The sequence below is a fragment of the Ambystoma mexicanum genome, chromosome 7p, assembly GCF_040938575.1.
Source record: "Ambystoma mexicanum isolate Mex_15411 chromosome 7p, UKY_AmexF1_1, whole genome shotgun sequence".
Classification (NCBI taxonomy): domain Eukaryota; kingdom Metazoa; phylum Chordata; class Amphibia; order Caudata; family Ambystomatidae; genus Ambystoma; species Ambystoma mexicanum.
The window spans coordinates 56209281-56230441 of record NC_090939.1 but is presented as its reverse complement, the minus strand read 5'-3'; the positions used below and the strand labels follow the sequence as shown (position 1 = coordinate 56230441).

Here is a 21161-nt window from a genome sequence, read left to right as displayed (position 1 = left end):
GCTATGCCTAGTTCCCCCGCAGTGCCTGGTCGCGTTGTCCCCATTCAGCACTGGGAGGCAGAATGGGCTGCTTGATGCCAACTGAAGGGCACTGTTTTCAGCATTGCTGAGAGATTAGCAGCTGGTATTCGGTGCACCCCTAAGAGGCATGTGCCGTAAACAGGAATCTACAACTCCAGTGTCTAAAAGTGAACCCTAAACAAGCCCGCTCCTACGAAAAGTGTGCGCGGGGGTGCACTGCTTCCAGGTGGAAGGGAAAACCGAATTCAAGTGCAGGCGTTGCTGTATCACCACAGAGGAGTCACTTACTTGTGCCTAAGGCTAATCTAATAGTTCTAAGCGCAGAGCGAACAACAGCCCGGAAGCTCCTCGCAAATTCAGCTAGTAAGTGCTCGTGAGAACGCGGGGTGGCAGCATTCAATGCTGCCACCTGATGCCCTGGCCTGCACACAATACTGGGTCTATTAATCTTTGATAGCGCACTTAATACTGGAGACCAGTCTCTAAGTGCGGGACGGGGATTCAAACCCGTGTTGCTCTGTGTTGTCTTCCAAGACAAAAGCATTGCCTCTGAGCTTTCCTCCCGGCAATTGAATCTCCCACAAAAGCATATCCACGCACTGGGTGGTTAGTCATTTTCTGATCCGCACTCTCGAAGGAAATGCAAAGTAGCCGTGCAATAGGAATTCTCGAATCTCCCACACGCCTGGTAGCCCCAGTTCTCCCACCCCAGCCACACAATCCCATGCCTGTGGTTGGAAGATGAGAAACCTTTGCAGAGCAAGTCGACTGTCTCCTTGGCCAGTTATCAAAAGATATTGTCCCCAGCCATAATAAATACCGGTCCAGGGATCTGGCTGTTGGAATCCCAGAACCCTGCTGGTAGGAGTGCAGAAGTAGGACAGCCACCCGTAGCCAAATATTTCAGAAATAGCTTTGTTTCGCCCAAATTAGATTCTGGGAAAAGTATCCATCTGGTCCTTCCGACAGATATCTTGAGCCCCACATCTCCAGTGGGGGCCAATCAATGGCTGAAGCTGAAGCATTGCAGCCTATGTCCCCAGGCTTGCATCAGTTCTACTGGTCAGCGGCCGGTCCTTCTCTTTACTGCCTGTCTTTTCTTCCTAAGGCTGTTCAGGGAGCCAACCCAAGCCCTTCCACGATTGGCAGTTTCTGACCTATTGCAGGTTCCCTCATTCAGAGATGCAGGATTGGGTGGATGGGCTTTTTCAGGCCAAGCCTCCCTACTCCGCAACTCCCTGCCTGGCCAGTCTGTGCTGAAAAAGTAAGAATCCAGTTTTTACGAGCTGTTAAAATTAAGTTGACACCACAACAATCCTGCGGCGTGCATGAGTAATCCGCTGTGCCACGATGCCCTTCTCCATGTCAATACATACATTCACCTGACATAGCGTTCATTGCACTAGTTATTATATGATATGATTTGGTTATTTATAACAAGCTTAATACCCAGAGGTTTCTAAGTGCGGACCCGGGGATCGAACCGGTCTTGCTTTCAAGGTGAGCAGGTTGCCGCTGAGCTATGCTCCCATGACCGTCTCACCTTCCACCGCTGTCTAGCTCTGTGTGGCATTTATTGGAGTCAGTGCTCCAACACAAATCCTGCTTGGTGGTGAATTAAAATGTCCCTCACACATTCTGGTGTCCAAATATTCATTAGTTCAAATTCTAGCAAAGTAGACCCCAATGCCCTGGCCCTGCTTAATACCTTCTCCTTGCTCTGCCCGCTAAACATGCCCGCATGCTCCCCCTCACGATGAGAGATCTCGGGGGCACTCTTAGGCTTTCTTACTCAAATGCACATAATCCATTGGTTTGCGGGTGATCAAACATACTTTTGATATTTCTATAACCTGTTTGGAGTGGTCTCATTTTTATGAAGGGCGGTGTTCTCTTTATTTTCATACTGGAAAGGATTTGAAAATCACTAAACATTTCTGATGGAGACATCTTGCAAAATTGTTCCGGGAATATTTGGGACTAAAAAATGATCTGGTGCTTTGAAGATGGTGTCAGGACATGTGAACTTGTCTCACCTTTTGCTGGCGCAGATCACATTTCTTTTGTGGTCTCTCTTCTTTCAAAAAGTTTTTGAATTTTAATAGAGAGTTTTTGATTAATTTGTGTTGCTCAAATTCTTTTTGCTCCCGCTGATGAATGCTGTGCGTTTGCCCTAGTCACCCCACATTGGCATTATGACGTAGAAGAGGCTGAGGAGAAACTAGATTTTTTTTATTTTTTTATAAAAAATCAAGTAATAGATCTTATTTGATGTTTCCTTTAAAAACCTGTCATGGCATCCGTCTAATTCCCTTTCAGTAGAAGGGTGCTATGGATGGCGAGAAGAGCTACAGATTAGCAGCTCTGCTTGATAAGGGAAAAAAGCCTTTGGCTAAAATCCCTTTAAGGAAACCTGCAAAAGTGGGGTGACAAAGACCCCTGCCTATTCCTAAGGACCTTTCATGGGGCAAGCAGGGGACCGGGTACCTCCTCACGCTCGAGGATGATGCAGTGGAATAGGTTGGATCCACTTGTCCACCCTCACTTGGTCCCCATCGTAAGCTTAGTGGCACAAGGTGCCAACGGTAGACAGAAACCTGGGAAGAAGAGACCATATAGGTTAAAGGGAATCGGGATATTCCCAACTCGAAAGCAACGTGCCCTGGCTTCAGCGGAAGCTGGGGACTCTTAACTAATGAACAATTTGAGGATTAAGGGACGGCAGGACCGGCAGCAGTGGCACATCCGGCTCCCCTCTTGCGGGTGCAGGAATCCCTTTATACATCTATAGCAGAAAAGAAGATGACTGCAGTTTCCTGCTGTAGATGTATAAAGGGATTCCTGCACCCGCAAGAGGGGAGCAGATGTGCCGCTGCTGCCGGTCCTGCCGTCCCTTAATCCTCAAATTGTTCATTGTGATCTCAACGCTCAGCCAATTGTCCGCAGCACAAGTCCACCACTCTCATACAGTTAAGAATAGGTAAGCTAAGGGGGTCCACCCTGGGGTCATGGTTATGGTGTGACAACCAAGGAGAGGGTTGCCAAGAGGGAGGTCTAGCCAGCCTAAAATCCCGAATCAGGATTGGAATAATCCTGTGGTGTGGGGTCCATCAGCCATTCCCTCAGCAACTGCTTCGAGGGACAGAGTTCCCTCCAGTGAGAGGCTAGAATGCAGACTAAGCTTGGTTATGCCAGGCAGAAACAGGACAGCCCAATGGGAGGGAGGAGCCAATCCCAAGTCCCACATCAGGCCTGTAAGCCATCCTCCATGGCGGCGACATACAGCCAATCCTCATAACAACTTACACCTCTCCTGAACATCCGTGAGGACCTGCTCTCGAACCTTGACTCTAACATTCCATGTGTTCTCATTTTGCTTGATCTCTCTTCTGCCTTTGATACTGTCAACCATACCATCCTGCTCAACCGTCTCCGTGATAACCTCGGTATCACTGGTCAGGCTCTGGCGTGGCTGACCTCTTTCCTCTCAAATCGACCCTCCCAGGTCCAACTGGGGTCTTTCCTCTCTGACATCTTCTTCTCTACCTGTGGTGTCCCCCAGGGATCTAACCTCTCTCCCTGGCTGTTCAACCAGTATCTGGCACTTCTCGCCCACCACATCGCCGCTCTCTGCCCCTACTTTCAGTGCTATGCGGATGATACCCAACTCATTTTCAGGCTACCCTCGGCCTCCTCTTCTCCTCCCCTCATCTCTGACTGTCTTTCTGCTATCCAGGAATGGTGTGCCGCCAACGACCTGTGCCTTAATGCCAGTAAGACTGAGATTCTACTCATCGGCACTCCCACTCCCTCCTTCCCTGCTGCTCTCTGGCCGGCCTCTCTGGGCCCTCTTCCTACTCCTACCTGCAAGGCAAAAAACCTTGGGGTCATCTTCGACTCCACACTCTCCTTCTCTCCTCACATATCCGACGTATCTAAGAAGTCACACTACCAGCTACACCTCCTCAGAGGTATCCTTCCTTTCCTCTCCTTCCCCCAGAAGCTCACTGTCTCTAGAGCCCTGGTTCTCTCTAAGCTGGACTACTGTAACAGCCTCTATCTTAATCTGCCCGCCTCTACTCTCTGCCCTTTGCAACTCATCCAGAACAGGACTGCAAGACTTGTCCTTGGCCTCAAGCCCAGGGACCGTATCTCTCCAGGACTGAAATCACTACACTGGCTCCCAGTGACTGCGAGGATCAAGTTCAAAACCCTCTGCATTGTCCACAAGGCCGTCTGGGGCATTGGGCCAAAATACCTTCAACTCTCTCTTCCTAAATATCTTCCTTCTCGAGCTCTTCGCTCATCCGCCTCCAACTCCCTCAGGGTCAGCCGCTTCTCCAAACAACGAGTTGGGGGCAGATCTCTTTCCACTGCAGGGGCCTCCCTCTGGAACAGCCTTCCTACCTCCCTGAAACTTGAGGAGAAACACCTCCGGTTCCGGAAGCACCTCAAAACCTTCCTCTTTGCCTCCGCTTTCTCTCCCCCTCTCCTCTGCTAATACTACTGAAACTGCACTGAATCTGCAACTGGGCCATTCACCGTTCTCGGCCCAGCCACTCTCCCCTGCACTGCCTCCACGGCAACCCCTGCACTACGGGACTGTGTCTGTATCCATACAGCCCCCCTTCCTAGCACTTGTCTGCACTTACCTCGCACTTGCCACCAGCTGGCCCTTGTTATTTATCCTGTATGCTGTATGCTTATAACCCTGTACTGCACTTTCCCCTCTCCCTTTCCCCCATGCACTTTTCCCTTCCCCTCTACCCTTGCACTTGCGCGATCTGAATGACACCTGGCCTAGTAAGATCGTTGTCTGTCTCCCCTTGTTCCCCCCCTGCCTCGTCGCGCCTTGAAACACTTGTGTATAGGCGCGTTACAAATGCCTTATCATACCCCTGAATCCCCTTTCACCAGAGAGCGTCTGGAAGGCAGGCCCACAGCCCTATAAAAGCCCACAAACTCAGTCTGGTGTCAAGATGATATGATATAACCCGCCTGTACATAAGTGTTTAGGCACGAGACGTAGGCGCTATAGAGAGGATATTGAGACAAGAGCGGTTTTGTAGAAGGCTAGAGGAATGAGGAGGAGGACTCAGAGTCGGAGCAGAGACCATGTCCAGAGGACTGGCCCATGCTCAATAAGAGTCCCAGGAGACCAAACTTAGGCTCCAAGAGAACCTAAACTGCTGGCGAGTAACGAGAGAGTGGGTGGCCAAAGATAGCCAGGGTGGCCTGAGAGAGTGAAGGTGTGTAGTAAGGAGAGAGAAGTGATAGAAGAGCACAGAAGGCGTAGATGGGGTGGAGAGCTCTACAATCCTTCTGGAAGGATGAAGAGCTTGAGGTTTGGATATAATACTGTGAATGGTGGCTCTCAGGGGAGCAAAATAAATGAAAGGATAAAGGTGAGAACAGCAACAGCAATCCCAAAGGGGTGAAGAAAGTTAGAAAGAGGAGAGATTTGGAGAAAGGCCACCATAGTGCCTAGAGGGGGGAAGGAGGGGAGTGCATTGGCAGTAATGATCAAAGGGGTTAAGACGGTGATGGAGATAATCCAGACTGGGAGTATAAAGACCAGCAAGAGAGGTCATTCACTTAGAATGCCAGGAAGATTATAGCGGTACTAATAGAGGAGTGTGGCATTGACGAGTGGGAAAGATAGCGTATGCAGATCAGATGCAGTTACAGAAAGGGAAAGCATTGGAGGCGAGAAACTGAGTGTTGCTGGAATTAATAAGTAAATAGACCGACACCTTAAATGTACTATAAAGTGCTGAGCATTAGGAAGCGGGTGCTTGGAGGGGAGGAGGAAGAAAGGTGCTATCTTATCCTTCTGAGGTTATAGGCTCTAGATCAGTAGACTCTAAGCAGAACAGATGGCCACCCTGCCCTCCTTGCCAATTCCCCTGGTTGCATCCGGACTATGGGAACTGCCCAGTCATTACCCGAACCCTTGTCTGAATAAATCTGGACCTCCAAAATTCTTTGGAGAAAGATTACATCTGAAGGAGAACAAGGGAGTCCAAAGGGAAGATGATCAACAGCAAGGGCAACAGGGAATGAGTCTGAAAGAAGGGACGTCCCGTTGAAACTGGGATTTACCAAGATTTGCCAAGAAACACAAATCCAAAATACAGAAAAAGTCAGATATATTGTCGTAAGACTATTACTTGTTACAAAACATCTTCTGGGAAGGAACCCCCAAGAAGAACTTCAAGCTGGAGATACGCCATTACAAACGTTTTTGTTTTCCCTGCACTGCTACTTCGCTCCAGCCCCCGGATTGATCCTGACACTTTTATCCACACTTTACGCCTGCCCTGTTTATTGTTTTGGCCACTCATTGTACAGGCAACAAATGAAATCACCTAGGATCCAAGCTAGTGAGTTGGTCTGGGCCTTTAATCCCTATTACAAACGTGACCGTGGGCAGCCAATCAGGGTCTGGTCCCCTGATCACAACTGGGATTTTAAAAAGGACTTCTGTATGACCGATTTAGAGAGTCTTCCCAGTGATATATGTACTCCATACGTGATCAACCTTGTTTTGCTGCTTTGTGGATGCATATGACCGCATCAGCAGGAAGTTATTGTGGCAAAAACGGTCAAGTTGCGGATCCAGCGAGCGGGCCAAGGCACAAAAAGCATTGATACAAAAAAAAGGGGTTAACAGGAGTACATTCTAGTATGATTGCTATTTAATCAGCATGAATGAAGTCGTCTTAGTTTTACATAGAAGCTTGGTATGGAGAACTTAGAAAGGGTTAACTACTGTTAGCTGGCGTGTTCACGTCAAATCTCTCATGATCCAGTCTAGAAAAAGCAGCAGTAAGTGAAGTGCTTGCCTGTTCTGAGGCCTTACTAACACTTCAGGTTTGGATCGGGCCGTCCATTCTGCCTGCCATGAAAGCCGGAAGCAGCAATAGCTCTGTACGGAGCCGTGACATGGAGTAAGACCAGTGGTGCCATTGTAATGTGATGGAAGGTCTAACAAGGAGAAGACTTGGGATCATTAGATGATCCGCTCCCATTGAGGCCGTTGGACTTGAATGGGCAGCAGGCAAGGAAGTCCATTAACTGTAAAATCAGAGCTGCACGATTGACACGGTCCTTCTCACGAGCCAAACTGTTGGATGCTATTCCAAGATTCTCCCCATCAAAGCAAAACCTTTTTCTTACTGACTGGCTTGGGAATTTTTGGAGTGGAAGAGAACCTCTCAAATCACTGGCTGGAAGGTGGTGGTCCTGGTTCCTACTAAAGGAATCCTGGAGACCGAGGAACGATCGAATTTAACTCTGATTCCCCGTCTACTGCGAACACTGTTAATGAGGGTAAATATTGATTTTAGCATTCAAGAGTACCTGCTCACCCTCAGTCCTATTTACTAAGAGGAAGGAATCCCAGAAACCTCAGTTGAGGAGCAAGAACCACAACCCCAAAGCATGAGCGACTATGTAGGCTCCATGAAGAGGCGCTGGCTGTCCTCGCAGCTGCTGAACTACATTTTGCTTCATTTTCTGCCACTTAATTACTGCAGAAGGGTGGGTTTGGTCATATAGAAAGGCGGCGAGGATTGAGGTGAAGATGTGGGAGGGATGCCACCTGCTTTTTTAAAAATGGCAAAAACACATTTTGCGCCATGTAATTCAGCAACAAATAAACCGGGCAACCCTCGAGGCACTCGAGTGAAGACCACAGGTCGCCTTTGCCTGGAGACGGCTAAGAGACGAGCCCAGGACATGGATTACGCCCCTCTGCACATGCAGGAACCCGATTACATGTGGGAATGCCCAGGCTTTTTTATTGATGGGCTAAATGTATCGGAGTGCTTATCGACCCTTTTTCTTGAGATAGTCAAGATAGCATCTTTAGAATAATTATGAGGGTCTTTTTAGTTAATGTGAGATATATGTGCCCTGAAAAGCTGATTGCCGGGTCAGAAGTGATTCGATTGTAGGTTTTTATTTTTTTATTTTTTAAATAACATGATTTTTTTTTTATCTGCTCCAGATAATATTTTGGAAGGGGGACACAAACTCTCTATTTATTGAGGCCGGGAGTAACATGATTTTCTGAGAAGTGAACCAGTAATTTCGAATCTAGGTGATCACTGCGCAGCCTGTAATTCTGCAGACGAAAATGTCGACTCCAATTATGGCGCCAGCGCAGTGATTAGATAGATCATTTTTGCCTGCATGCCCCCGGCCAATCTTCCAACCGCATCCCCCCGCGTACCTTTACTGTGGCGCAGTTCTGTGAGCGCTGCCGACTGCCTTGTACCCCTGCGGCGTCCGTTCCTCCCACTTACGTGAGGCGCTGCTGTCTTAAAATGTCTTATCCGCTGCTTACCATAATGGTAAGTGGCGGACATCCCCTGACTCCCGTTACTGCGGCCAAGGAGAGTGGGGGACACCCCCGCTCCGCTTGGGCGCAGTAATGGGAGTTGGGATAATATGTAGGGGGAAAATTGCAGTAATTGCCTGATCAGTTATTTTGGCGACATATTTGTATATTTCCGTAATTTCCATTCCCAGTGGTGGTACTTTTTTGGCAAGTAAAATATATATTTGCTCCAAAACAAATATCGTTTTGTAATCCATACTTCCTTGTACCAGGTAATTCATTAAAATTAAATGTTGAATTGTTTGCTTTAAAAATGATGCAGAAATATTGCATTATTCTGCTAGTTCTACTGATCTGAAGAGTGTGTCAATGGTCCCGATTGTTTTTTAGGAGTATTTCTACTTCCTTTTGTTTGGTTTTGGGGTGTTTCCTATTCTTAGGAAGTAGACTAGTTGAATATGTAAAAGCATCTTGTTATTTATTTCTACATTTAAGAGCTGTCTAACCGAATGAATAATCTTTGTGGAAAGTTCATTAGTGCCAATTGCAAGGATGCTTGGGACCCTTGCATTAACCTCACAGAACATTTCAGTAGAGAGGGATTCATAGTCATGTTAATGTTAAAGGATATTTGTACCGCGCACTATCACCACCGGAGTGGGCCCCTGGGGCTCTGAAAGAGGGAAGGGGGTGAGTTAGTGGGAATAAGCTGGAAAAGTGCAAGAGAGCAGTGATGTGCTGTTGGCAGCCTCAGCCCGGTGGGTCCGTTGGCTGGGCTTGGAGTATTTTACAGTTGGTAGTTGTCGTGTGCTGTTGTACGAGTTTGCGTGGTGTGGTTTGTTTTGTTGCAGTGTAGTGAAATTTGTGCGGATTGTTGTGTTGTAGGCTTGTGGTCATGTTCGGTTACAGTTTGAGAGGTGTATGCCGAGGGTTGAAATTGTTAGTGGATTGGTTAATTGGCATTGCTGTACTTGCAATTATGTCTAGGTGTGATGCTTGCTATCATTCACTATTCCATCAGAGTGTGGCACTTGCTAATCTTCAGTATCCTATCTAGGTGTGAGGCAGGCTAGTGATCACGATTACATCTAAGTGTGGCACTTGGTAACATTCACAGTTTCATTTAAGTGTGGCGCATGCTAACATTCACAATCCTATCTAGATGTGACGCAGGATAGAGTTAAGCATTCCATCTAAGTGTGGCACACGCTACCATTCATAATCCGATCTAGATGTGACGCAGGCTAAAGCTAAGCATTCCATCTAAGTGTGGCGCATGCTAACATTCACAATCCTATCTAGATGTGACGCAGGATAGAGTTAAGCATTCCATCTAAGTGTGGCACACGCTACCATTCATAATCCGATCTAGATGTGACGCAGGCTAAAGCTAAGCATTCCATCTAAGTGTGGCGCATGCTAACATTCACAATCCTATCTAGATGTGACGCAGGATAGAGTTAAGCATTCCATCTAAGTGTGGCACACGCTACCATTCATAATCCGATCTAGATGTGACGCAGGCTAAAGCTAAGCATTCCATCTAAGTGTGGCGCATGCTAACATTCACAATCCTATCTAGATGTGACGCAGGATAGAGTTAAGCATTCCATCTAAGTGTGGCACACGCTACCATTCATAATCCGATCTAGATGTGACGCAGGATAGAGTTAAGCATTCCATCTAAGTCCATCACACAATAAGATTCATAATCCTATCTAGATGTGACGCAGGATAGAGTTAAGCATTCCATCTAAGTGTGGCACACGCTACCATTCATAATCCGATCTAGATGTGACGCAGGCTAAAGCTAAGCATTCCATCTAAGTGTGGCACACGCTACCATTCATAATCCGATCTAGATGTGACGCAGGCTAAAGCTAAGCATTCCATCTAAGTGTGGCACACGCTAACATTCATAATCCGATCTAGATGTGACGCAGGCTAAAGCTAAGCATTCCATCTAAGTGTGGCACACGCTAACATTCATAATCCGATCTAGATGTGACGCAGGCCAATCTTCACAGTTCTCTTTAGGTGTGGCACTAGTTAACATTGGCAAGTAAGTTAGGGTGTAATGCAATGCAACATTTACAGTCCAGCCATGAATAGATTTAGGCTGGTGGTCACAAATCTCTCTAAGTATGCATGGTGTAAGTCTATGGCAGTCTACGTTGTGGGAAGGTAAGGTAGAGTGGCAGGGGCTTTCTGTAGTAGAGTAATTGCTCTATCCGCCACACTTAGTTTCTGTTGGTGTCTGTTGACTGCTGGCTTCATTGGCTTCCCCTGTGGACACCTGCAGACACTCTGGAGCCACCAATGTAGGAGCCGCCCTTTGCCTCGGTTCCCTTAGCCGCAGGGGCTGCCGGGCAGAGGGCTACTCCGGCAAGGTGGATTAAAGTGAATTGGGCGGCCAATCAGGCATGGTGGGCGGGCAGGGGAGGCGGGGACAAGGTCAAGCATGGAAGTTGATGCGGGCTGGGGGAAGGAGGGAGCGCAACAGGGGTGGGAAGGCTAATTACGCAGTGAAACACCATGGAATGGCCCAGGAGGGTCAAGATGGCCAGATACACTCACCGGGGGCTCTGCTGGTAAAAGTGGAGATTTCGAGCAGTTCAGCTCGTTAGGTCTGGAACACAAGGACTGGACGGCCAATCAGGCATGGTGGGCAGGCAGGGGAGGTGGGGACAAGGTCGAGCATGGAAGTGGAAGCGGCCTGGGGGAAGGAGGGTGCGCAAAGGGGCTGGGAGGCTAATTATGCAGTGAAACACCTTCGAATGGCCCAGGAGGGTCAAAATGGCCAGATACAGTCACCTGGGGCTCTGCTGGTAAAAGTGGAAAGCAAATTGACCAAGAACATCTCTAGGCGTCTGCGCTGTCCCTTTACAGAAAGTACATGGGTGCTTCAGAGACTGCCACCTGCTTTCCGGACAGATGACGGACGCATTCCACCCATGTCACACCAATGTAACTCTAGTCTTAATAGAAAGGAATCTGAAGCGCATATAAGGCGCGCATGGCATCACAGGGGCATTTCCTACTCTACACTTGTGATGTTCCTGCTTTATGCTGGGACCTACAGATTCTGCTCATTAGGAGCCTCCATGTAGGTGCTCATAATTTTGCAAAGAAATCGCCTTCCCACATTTTCTATCGAATTAGCCACGTTTTTCCCAAACCTTGATCTGTCGTAAGGTCTCGGGTCATTGATCGATTTCTCACATTTGTAACATAACATTTGTAATGCTATTATATCGTCCCCAAAAACATGAATGCCAAAATCAAGAGAAGACTCTTTAGCCTTTCTCATTTTTAGGTTTAAAACCATTTTCCTCATAGTGACGAACTAGGTCTTGAAGGAAAGCACTTTGAGTGAGCACAGCTATTATAATATGATTGTCCTGAAAACAGAAATGCCCCCATGCCAATATCTGGTTCATTGGTTTTTTGACAGCTATATAGTAGATCATGTATCATAATATAAGGAGACTAGATTTTTAAAATAAAAAGCCGGGGCAAGCCACCTACCTAAAGGTAGAGCTAGGATTTGACAGTGCTGCCAGGATTATACTTCAGTGGTGGGGGAGGGGGATGGGTGAGGGGGTGCTCCAGACATTCCCCTGGAGACACACGTGCAGATTTAGCTGGGACCTAAGCACACTTCCTCTGAATGACATACCAGGCCTGGATATGAGACCATGTCCCAAGCAGTCTGACATGCATGCGGCTATCAATTTCTGGTGCTTCGAGTCCTCCCAGGGATGGCGTGGATCCGGCTTTAAGCGTTATTCTAAAACCTCCAGGATGTAATATCATTTATTTGATGCATAACTGCTATGCCGATTTTCTTGGTAAAGGAGCATTGCAATCCATCTGTGCTTTATTTTGAGATTGGCGACTGTGATCATTGCGGCTTTCAGCACACCCACCGACTGTGAAGATTTATACACTCTCGATTCTGCAAGTGGTCACCCAAACCTCTCCCAAGAGCAAAACCGGGATATCTGATCATCTGATCACCCTACGTTAATAGTTTTAAACTTCGAATCTACTATGTATTGAGTCAGGTGGAGGAGGTCTTGTTCTGGTTGTAGATTCCCCCTGATCTAGCAACAGAAGAAACCATCACCTAAATATGGAGAGCTTATGAAAGTAGGTCCCCGAGCCCCATCAGAAAGACTTTAGACTTGTTAGAGCAAGGGTGTTCCATTGCAATGACTGCCTCCTATTACAGAAAACCACCACTTATCAAGAGGCAGCTGCTATTGGGGCGCAGAGGCGTTGCTAGGGGGGACCTAAGAGATCTGGAGCCCCAGATCTTTTATTTGTAGTCCCGGATAGAAGCTCAGGGGCTACAGCCAAACGGCTAGCTAGCCCCGAGTCCCGACATTAGCGTAGCCCCGGATCTTTGTCAGACCTAGCAACACCCTTGTTAAATGGGCGGCCATCTTGATGGCTCCAAGGGGGAAACGCACTCCCACCATCTCCCATGGTACACTCTTAAGTGTCCAAGCAGCCCGGCACGATGGGGGGAAGAAGCTTCACGTCTTCATCTTACTTTGCTTAGTGTGTAATTGCAAATGGAGGGCGTTACTCTTCCCGGTGGCTATAATTCCATTTGTGCTATTTCTTATCTGTCTACAAGCACTTCTGTGCTAGCAACAAATATTTCATTTTTAACTTTATAATAATTTATTTTATTTATTGTGCTATGGTTTTCAACAAGCCTTGCACAAATGCATTCATTTTCATACAGAACAAAAATAATTATTAAAATGACAGAATTAGCAATGCACTAATAGTCTAATTGCCACATTTCAAATGGGAATAATATCCTTAAATATCTAATTGTAGCTAAAATCAAAGAGATCTGATTGCCATGTATGTATGTATTTGTTTGTCACGCGCCAAAGCCCACAGGCATCAGGGCGAGCGGGGCATCAACACAAGGGACGCGTCAAAAACAGGAACGGGCACCAGGATCCAAGCAAAAATACCATTTACTCAAACAGACAAGTTATTTTCCAGGAGAAGGTCTGGGCAATATGTTCCAGGCACATTCTGTTCCAAAATTCCCATGAGGTTAAAAAACATTCATCATGTAAAAATTGTTTAAAGTGCATTATTCTCAGTGTATTCAGTTTTGCACTTTAGGTGCTCCAGGCTCTGAATACTAGATTTATTGTGACATATCCCGCGCCACCTATTTTGGCGAGGGATTTGTAGTTTCACGCCTTTTAGCTAAAATGTGGGAAACAAATTAAATCGCAGTCTCTAGAACTGGTTATGCCAAGACGTATCCAGAATATTTTTCAAGTGGGAGGCAATTATATTTAGAGACTTCTGTAAGACTGATGTCTGTAAACCGGGTGCAGTTATCAATTTTCTGTCCAGTGTTACACCAGTTTTGAAGGATACGTTTCTTTTTGATCACTTGTGGTCTTGATTGTAATATGTCCAAAGTGATCAGGAGATCAGTCAAAAGTTTGGTGATAAATGTGAACCTATTCCTTAAATCTAAGACTTGATTATCCTCCCCTAAAGGTGAGAGTTTACTAAATAGCGAATTAGGCGGCGCACTAATAATGTTTCTAAATACTAAGACCTTTCCACTGCACAGTAACTTCCAGAGAAGAAAGACCCAACTCATAGTGTATCATTTGTAATAACTGATACCGTAGATCTAAAGTTTTCTTTTTGTTTGTTTCCCGTTTCAGATCACACATCGGTTGGCGGCCTGGGAGACAGTTTTTATGAATATTTGCTGAAAGCCTGGCTGATGTCAGACAAGACGGACACCGAAGCTAGGAAGATGTATGATGACGCCATCGAGGTAACTGAAACGCCATCTTGGAGCATTCTGCGGATTGTACACTGATCCATCTGTACTGCTACAGGGCAGGGAAAGTGGACGTGGGATTTAGGAAGGCGTCCACTGGAATGGTGGAAAAACCCAGAATGGATTGTTTATACTTTCACGAAATTGCTTTATTAATAGGCATTTCTTTTGAGTAGTGTGATGTGCCAAGGGGGTTTTCCCCTCTCTTGTAGTGGAGGGGGGAGAAACCCCCTCATCGACAAACTGAGACTTTTAATGATGGGAACACGTAAAAAGGCATTGGGAGATTGCCGCACGTTTAAGAGCCTCTTAAAATGAAATTCACTTGAACGATTAAAATGAGACATGAGAAGTCATGTAATTTATTTGGTAGTCTGGGTCTTGGCTGCCCAGGACTTGAGAGGGAGTGTTGGTGCCTGGCAGAAGATGTGAAATGAAGATTTCTGGGATAATCACTGGCTGTTTCCCTGGATATAATAGTGCCTGGCAGATGATGTGAAATGAGGATTTCTGGGATAATCACTGGCTGTTTCCCTGGATATAATAGTGCCTGGCAGATGATGTGAAATGAGGATTTCTGGGATAATTACTGGCTGTTTCTCTGGATATGATAGTGCATGCCAGATGATGTGAAATGAGGATTTCTGGGATAATCACTGGCTGTTTCTGTGGATATGATGGTGCCTGGCAGGTGATGTGAAATGAGGATTTCTGGGATAATCACTGGGTTTTTCCTCTGGATATGATAGTGCCTGGCAGATGATGTGAAATGAGGATTTCTGGGATAATCACTGGCTGTTTCTGTGGATATGATAGTGCCTGCAGGTGACGTGAAATGAGGATTTCTGGGATAATCACTGGGTTTTTCCTCTGGACATGATAGTGCCTGGCAGATGATGTGAAATGAGGATTTCTGGGATAATCACTGGCTGTTTCTGTGGATATGATGGTGCCTGGCAGGTGATGTGAAATGAGGATTTCTGGGATAATCACTGGCTGTTTCCCTGGATATGATAGTACGTGCCAGATGATGTGAATTGAGGATTTATGGGATAATCACTGGTTGTTTCCCTGGATATGATAGTGCCTGGCAGAGGATGTGAAATGAGGATTTCTGGGATAATCACTGTCTGTGTCTCTAGATATGATGCTGCCTGACTGCTCAACAGGAAACACATCTTGCAGAGAACACCAGAGAAGGATTGTGTAAGAAGTTGCATCATGTCCATTCTTGCACCTTTGTCTATCCCCAGGCAATAGAGCGACACTTGATACGGAAGTCCAACGGGGGACTGACGTTCATCGGCGAGTGGAAGAACGGCCACCTCGAGAGGAAGATGGGCCACCTGACGTGCTTCGCAGGGGGCATGCTGGCCCTGGGTGCAGACGGTTCCAGGGGGGATAAAGCCGGCCATTACCTGCAGCTTGGAGCAGAGATTGCTCACACCTGCCATGAATCCTATGACCGGACAGGTAAGAATATGGGACGCAAGTAGAAGGACTACGACAAGGATGTTGAGTGGGAATGAGTAATGTCCATCATAGTGGTATGCGCCTAAGCTGCATCTGAGTTTCCTGTTTTACCCTTCATGATAAGTTTATATTTTACCACTGGTGGCTGAACCAGCCTTGGAATTTGAATGGAAGCGCTAGTATGGCGTTAATCCCCCGTTCCAAGGGCTGGAACGGGGGGGGGGTCGTGGCCCGGCAGCCCAAGTTATCAGCCTGAGCGAAGTGAGGGCGGATAACGAGGGCACTGAGCCGTTACCCACCATTCCAACCCTTGGAATGGGGGATAAAGGCTATTAACACCCAAGGTTGCCCATTTTCCTTCATTCAACGGGACGCACAGGACACTGCGTGCGTCTTGTTGAATGAAGGAAAATGCTTTCCATTTTGAGCCCATATTCCTTTTCCATGGCGGCCTGCAGGAGCGAAGATGGAGGTGCAGCGGCGGCAGGGAGTGCCGCCAAAATACGGTAAGTGAGGGGTGAGGAGGGAGAAAAACAAACAAAAACCAGGACCGAGGGTGGGGGGAAGATGGCGGCAGGAGGAGCCGGCCGTAAGGCAGGATGGAACGTGGGCTTTCACCGGCAATTGAAACTTGTGTTCCTAGCCACCTGATTGACTTGCTACCCCCAGGTGCCTTCCACCAATGAGAATGCTCGGAATGCGGGCTGTATTCGCTAAGGAAAGCTTACCTTTCTCTCGCCGCCAGACGACACACAGTGCTGTCAGCCAGACAGTCCCTCTTCAATATCAATTCAACATTAATTCATGGTATGAAGAGTATCATGTACCAATTCCATGATCACCAGATTTTGTTGAAGTGCCCCAGGTTTGGCTCACAATGACCATGTCCACTCAGACATTAGAAATGCTTCCTTTCCCTGTAGTGCGTCCAGTGCTTGAAAGAACCAACAGCCGTAAAGGAAGTGGGAAATTATATTCAGGATGTACATGCAAATATTTTTTTCTAAAACAAAAAAATGATTTGTTAGTTCGGTTAGAGGTTCTCCTTCAGTGCTTAATTCCGTTTTGATCCACTTCAGCGACTAATTCTGCCCAGTCTGAGAGGATGGATATAGACTAATAATGATGTACAGATATTTCAACTATTCAGAAAGGCAAAATATTCCACACACCCTTATTGTCGAGAATGGCCTGTGTTCCGGCCCATCAGGTTGCTAGAATGCCTAAGCCACTCTGATTTGTCTAGAAAGCCGAGCTTCTGAGCCAATAACGGCCCAGAATGATCATACTCACAAGGCCACAGGTATCAGAAATTAGACCTACCCGGTGTCAGTTCTACAAAGTATTTTATTGAAAGGGAGGGAAAGATTCACACTGTACTCGTGGAGTAAAACCTTGACAAACTCAAGAAGGGAATTCTCTCCCAGTCTGGGGGTAATTCTGCGGTGCAGGTTTTCCTTAAGGTAGCATCCACTCTGGGCTGCAGTCCAACTGCCTAGGCCAGCTTTAGTCTGTTCCCCACCTAAACTCTCCATCCCAAGATGCAGGTTTGAAGGGTTACTCTCTCCCTCACTGCAGGGTTCCAGAACCCTTCTCTCTTCTTTGGTAGCAGGTTTTGAGTTCCCAAACCGGTTCAAAAGGATGTTTTTGGCTTCTCTCTCATGTCCAAAGCTCACCCCTGGACTCTCAGAGGGCATCTGGTGGAGTCGTGTAGCTTCGTCTAATGGTACTTTTAAAAATTATTATTATTATTAGAGCGCCAACCTAGTTTCGGGAAACAACGGGGCAGTTTACACTCATAGGGGGAAGAATAAGGTTATGTAGCATAGAAACAAGGGATTGGGGATCTAACAGGGGAGGGAAGGCAATAGTCAGGAATGGATCTACAAGTGACCTGGGGAGGAAAAAGTGGGGATCAGATCACCCAGTCCTAGATGGTGTATGGACTTAGGTGTTAGCGAGGAGCCATTCCTTGAAGAGGAGGGTCTATAGCTCCTTCCTGAACTGTAGAAGTGAGGGAACGAGTCGGATGTTGATGGGTAGGAGGTTTCAGATTCTTGGGGCATAGACCGAGAAGTCCTGGCTTCTGTTTATTTTTACTTCCTGCACCGACGGACTTCGTGTGCACATGTCTTTACGTCTGGTGGATCGTAGGCGTCTGGAGATGCTGAGTTTCTCAGTGTGGTAGCTTGGGAACTTCAGGGTGACAGACTTGTATATGATTCAGCAGGATTTGAAAAATGATACAGGCTTGCCACGGGAGCCAGTGCAGTTCGATGAGGGCAGGGGTGATGTGGTCAAACTTGCAGAGTCCTTTGAGTCATGCAGGAGCATGCACGACATGTCTCGGGGGAGCCTGGATAGTTGCTGCATGCACTTCCGAAAGGGCATTACCATCATCCATGTGGGAGAGGACAAAGGTGTTGGAAAGAAGATATGAAGTTGTTTTCCGAGATGTGCTTGATTTTGCATAGGAGAGGAAGTTGATACCAAGCTGTTTGTGTCTTCCTTGCTATGTGCTGTTCGAAGGAGAGGTGTCCATCGATGTCAAACCCAAGAGACTTGGCGCAGGTGGCCAGCTGATGTGTGAAGCCCATGAGGTGCATAGCAGAGAGCCAGGTGTGGATGTCGGGGTGGGGGTTTTCTGTTATTGGTCATAAGTAGGAATTCAGTCTTGGAGGGGTTGAGCTTCAGGTAAGCACTGGACATCAACAACTGGATCCATGAAAGGCAGGCCTTGAGCCTGTGGATGTCTTGAATGGAGGATATCTTGAGGAAGAGCTGCATGGCATCTGCGTATTGGTGGATGTTGTATGGAGCAAAATTAATTAATCTTTTATAATGCACTATATCACTGGAGACCAGTCTCAAAGTGCGGTACCGGGATTTGAATCTGTGTTGCTTTGAACTGGCCTGCTTCCAAGACAAATGCATTGTCCCCGAGCTATCCTCCCGGCCCATAAGGAGGGTTCCAAGCCGTTCCATGTAAAGATTGAAGATCACGGGGGAGAGGATAGATACATGCGTGACTCCACAGAAGATTGGTAGAGTTGGTGATCTGGAAGAATCAGTTTGTACAAGCTGTTGGTGATTAGCAAGGTACGATTTGAACCAGCTGAGGGGTATCTGGCCGATCCCCATGTGGTGATGTAGATTGCCGGTGAATGTCGGGTGGTCTACTGTGTCAAAGGTCAAGGAGGACCAGGCGGCAAGGATGGTCATCATCGAGAATTTGAAGGGCATTGTTGATCACCTTGATGGTAGCTGTTTCTGTGCTGCATCTGTGTCTAAAGCCAGATTGGTAGGACTGAAGGAGGTTGCTGATGTCCAAGTGTTGGAGGAGTTGCATGGCTACTGCTTTTTCAAGAATCTTCTCCAGCATTGGATCTTTCATGGATTCACATGCTTAGAATATTCCCCGTCGTCAGGCTGGGAATCCCCGGTACATTATATATATATATATATATACCCTTTCCCGTAGGAAAACTTTTTCGACGCTTATGCGTCCTATCCACCTCGTTTTGTATCATGCGTGCCCGCGCCGCCAGGACGCCATGATATAAATACAGGACCCGCCCCCGCGCTCCCTCAGATTTCAACCGTCCTTCAAAGCAGTGGGATCCTCGTGGTTACTACTAACAGAAATTAGGTTGTTTTCCCTCGCTTCGGCGACGTTAGACTAGAGAATTATGTCTGGAAAGGCGCTATTTCGACCGTGTGCGACATGTGGGCTCAAAAAAGTCTATAAGGCAACGTCCACATGGACTGTATCTACTGTCTCCACCCGCACCACACGGCAGATACATGTGAGATATGCCAGGGTTTCTCCCAAAAAACCCTTAAGGACAGGAAAAAAAGGTTGGTCGACTGGCTTAACGATGGAGCAGGTGCTTATCCGGCATCCGAAGTGGGTTCGACGGCCTCCAGGAGCAAGTCAGAACCTTCTTTGAAGAAGGTGCGGCCGGGTGAAACCCGCCCTGAGGACAAACATTCGGGGAAGCATGCTGGGCCTTCCTCATCACATAAGAAGTCATCCTCCTCCTCGTCATCTAAGACAGAGAGGCAAGTGCCGTCAAAATCCTCCTCAGGGGACCGTTCCAGGTCTTCCGTGAGCAGGGATTCCTCAGCCGGAAAGTCGGCATCGAAATCGGCTGCGAAGTCTAAAGGCTCGGCTCCGGCTACCTGCTCGTCGACTGCGGTGTCGTTGACGATGCCTATTACCGCTCAAACGGCAGCGCTGGGGATTCCTTCGTCGACGGTGACTCAGGCCATGGCTTGGCAGCCAGAGGTCTACGACCCGGTTCCCCCTGAAGTCTTGTTGCAGCCGGACACGGCGTTGTCGGCGTTGTCGGCGGAAGGGGAATGCGGCATCGTTGTGCAGCCGTCAGATTTGGGCTTACGGCCTTCCACTTCGACGACGATGACGACTGCGAGCGGGGGTGTGGCCCCTCTATCCTCGTCGTTGCTGACTCCCCAGACGGTCTTGTCTCTGGATGTGCTTAATACTCTGCAAAAACTCCTGCAGCGTCTGGATACGCAGATCCCCCAACCTGGGACCTCATCGTCTCTGTTTTCTGTACCTTCCGTCGACGAGCAGGCTCAAGCAGCTCGAAACTCGACGACCAAGAGTCCATCGGCGTCACAGGTGGCGAAGGGTCGTACGCGAGTGCAGGAGGAAGGTGAACTATCGGGTTCCGATTCTATCCAGGGAGACTCAGGGTCGGATATTTCCCTGTCACCGTCTAGAGATCCAACATGGAATTCGGATGTAGAGATAGAATCTACGAGGAGCCAGACGCAGCCTTCTCCTCCGGATGATGTGGGAGCCTTCCACGCAATGATGGGAAGAGCGTGTTCTGAATTCGGCTTGATTCCTGAGGAACAAAAGAAAGACTTTTTTCTTTTCGATCATATGGGTCAGAGGAGAAAATCGGTGTTTGCCATTCCAATCCTGGATCATGTGTGGCAAGAAGGCCTCAAGACCATGCGCCATCCGTTTTCGGAGCCGGCTATAAAGGGGCGTATTGAGAAAAAGTTTAAAGCCCCGGAGTCCACTCCAAAATGTCTAACATCACAACCTCTGCCAGACTCCGTGGTGTCGGCGGCAGCGGCTAGAAAGGCCAGAGTACAGCAAAAATGCTCAACCCCACCAGAAAGCGAGGCTAGGAGGAAAGATGCCTTCGGTAAAAAGGTGCTCTCAGTGGGTGCGACGACGGTAAGAGCAGCCAACTCCTTAGCGATCGTATCATGATATGATAGGGAAATGTGGCACAAGCTAGCCCCTATCCTAGAACATCTGCCAGAAGAACACCGAAAAGCAGCCATGTTACTTGTACGAGATGGCGAAGAGGCGTCGAACCACGCAATTAATATTGCAGTTGACCTAGCAGAGTCTGGTTTCAAACAGATCAATCATGGAGTAGTACTTCGTCGACAAGCGTGGCTCAAATGTACTACTTTCCGTCCTGAAGTCCAATACAAAAT

The 21161-nt window shown here is 47.6% G+C and overlaps 1 protein-coding gene across 1 annotated transcript in view; it reads left to right on the top strand.

Moving 5' to 3' along the window:
- Window positions 1-21161, top strand: part of MAN1A2 (mannosidase alpha class 1A member 2) — a 1471929-nt gene that overhangs the window by 1411962 nt on the left and 38806 nt on the right. The window contains exons 9-10 of the mRNA XM_069635768.1: window positions 14083-14198; window positions 15458-15677. Coding sequence (XP_069491869.1) covers window positions 14083-14198; window positions 15458-15677 — 336 coding nt within the window. The remainder of the gene's footprint in view (window positions 1-14082; window positions 14199-15457; window positions 15678-21161) is intronic.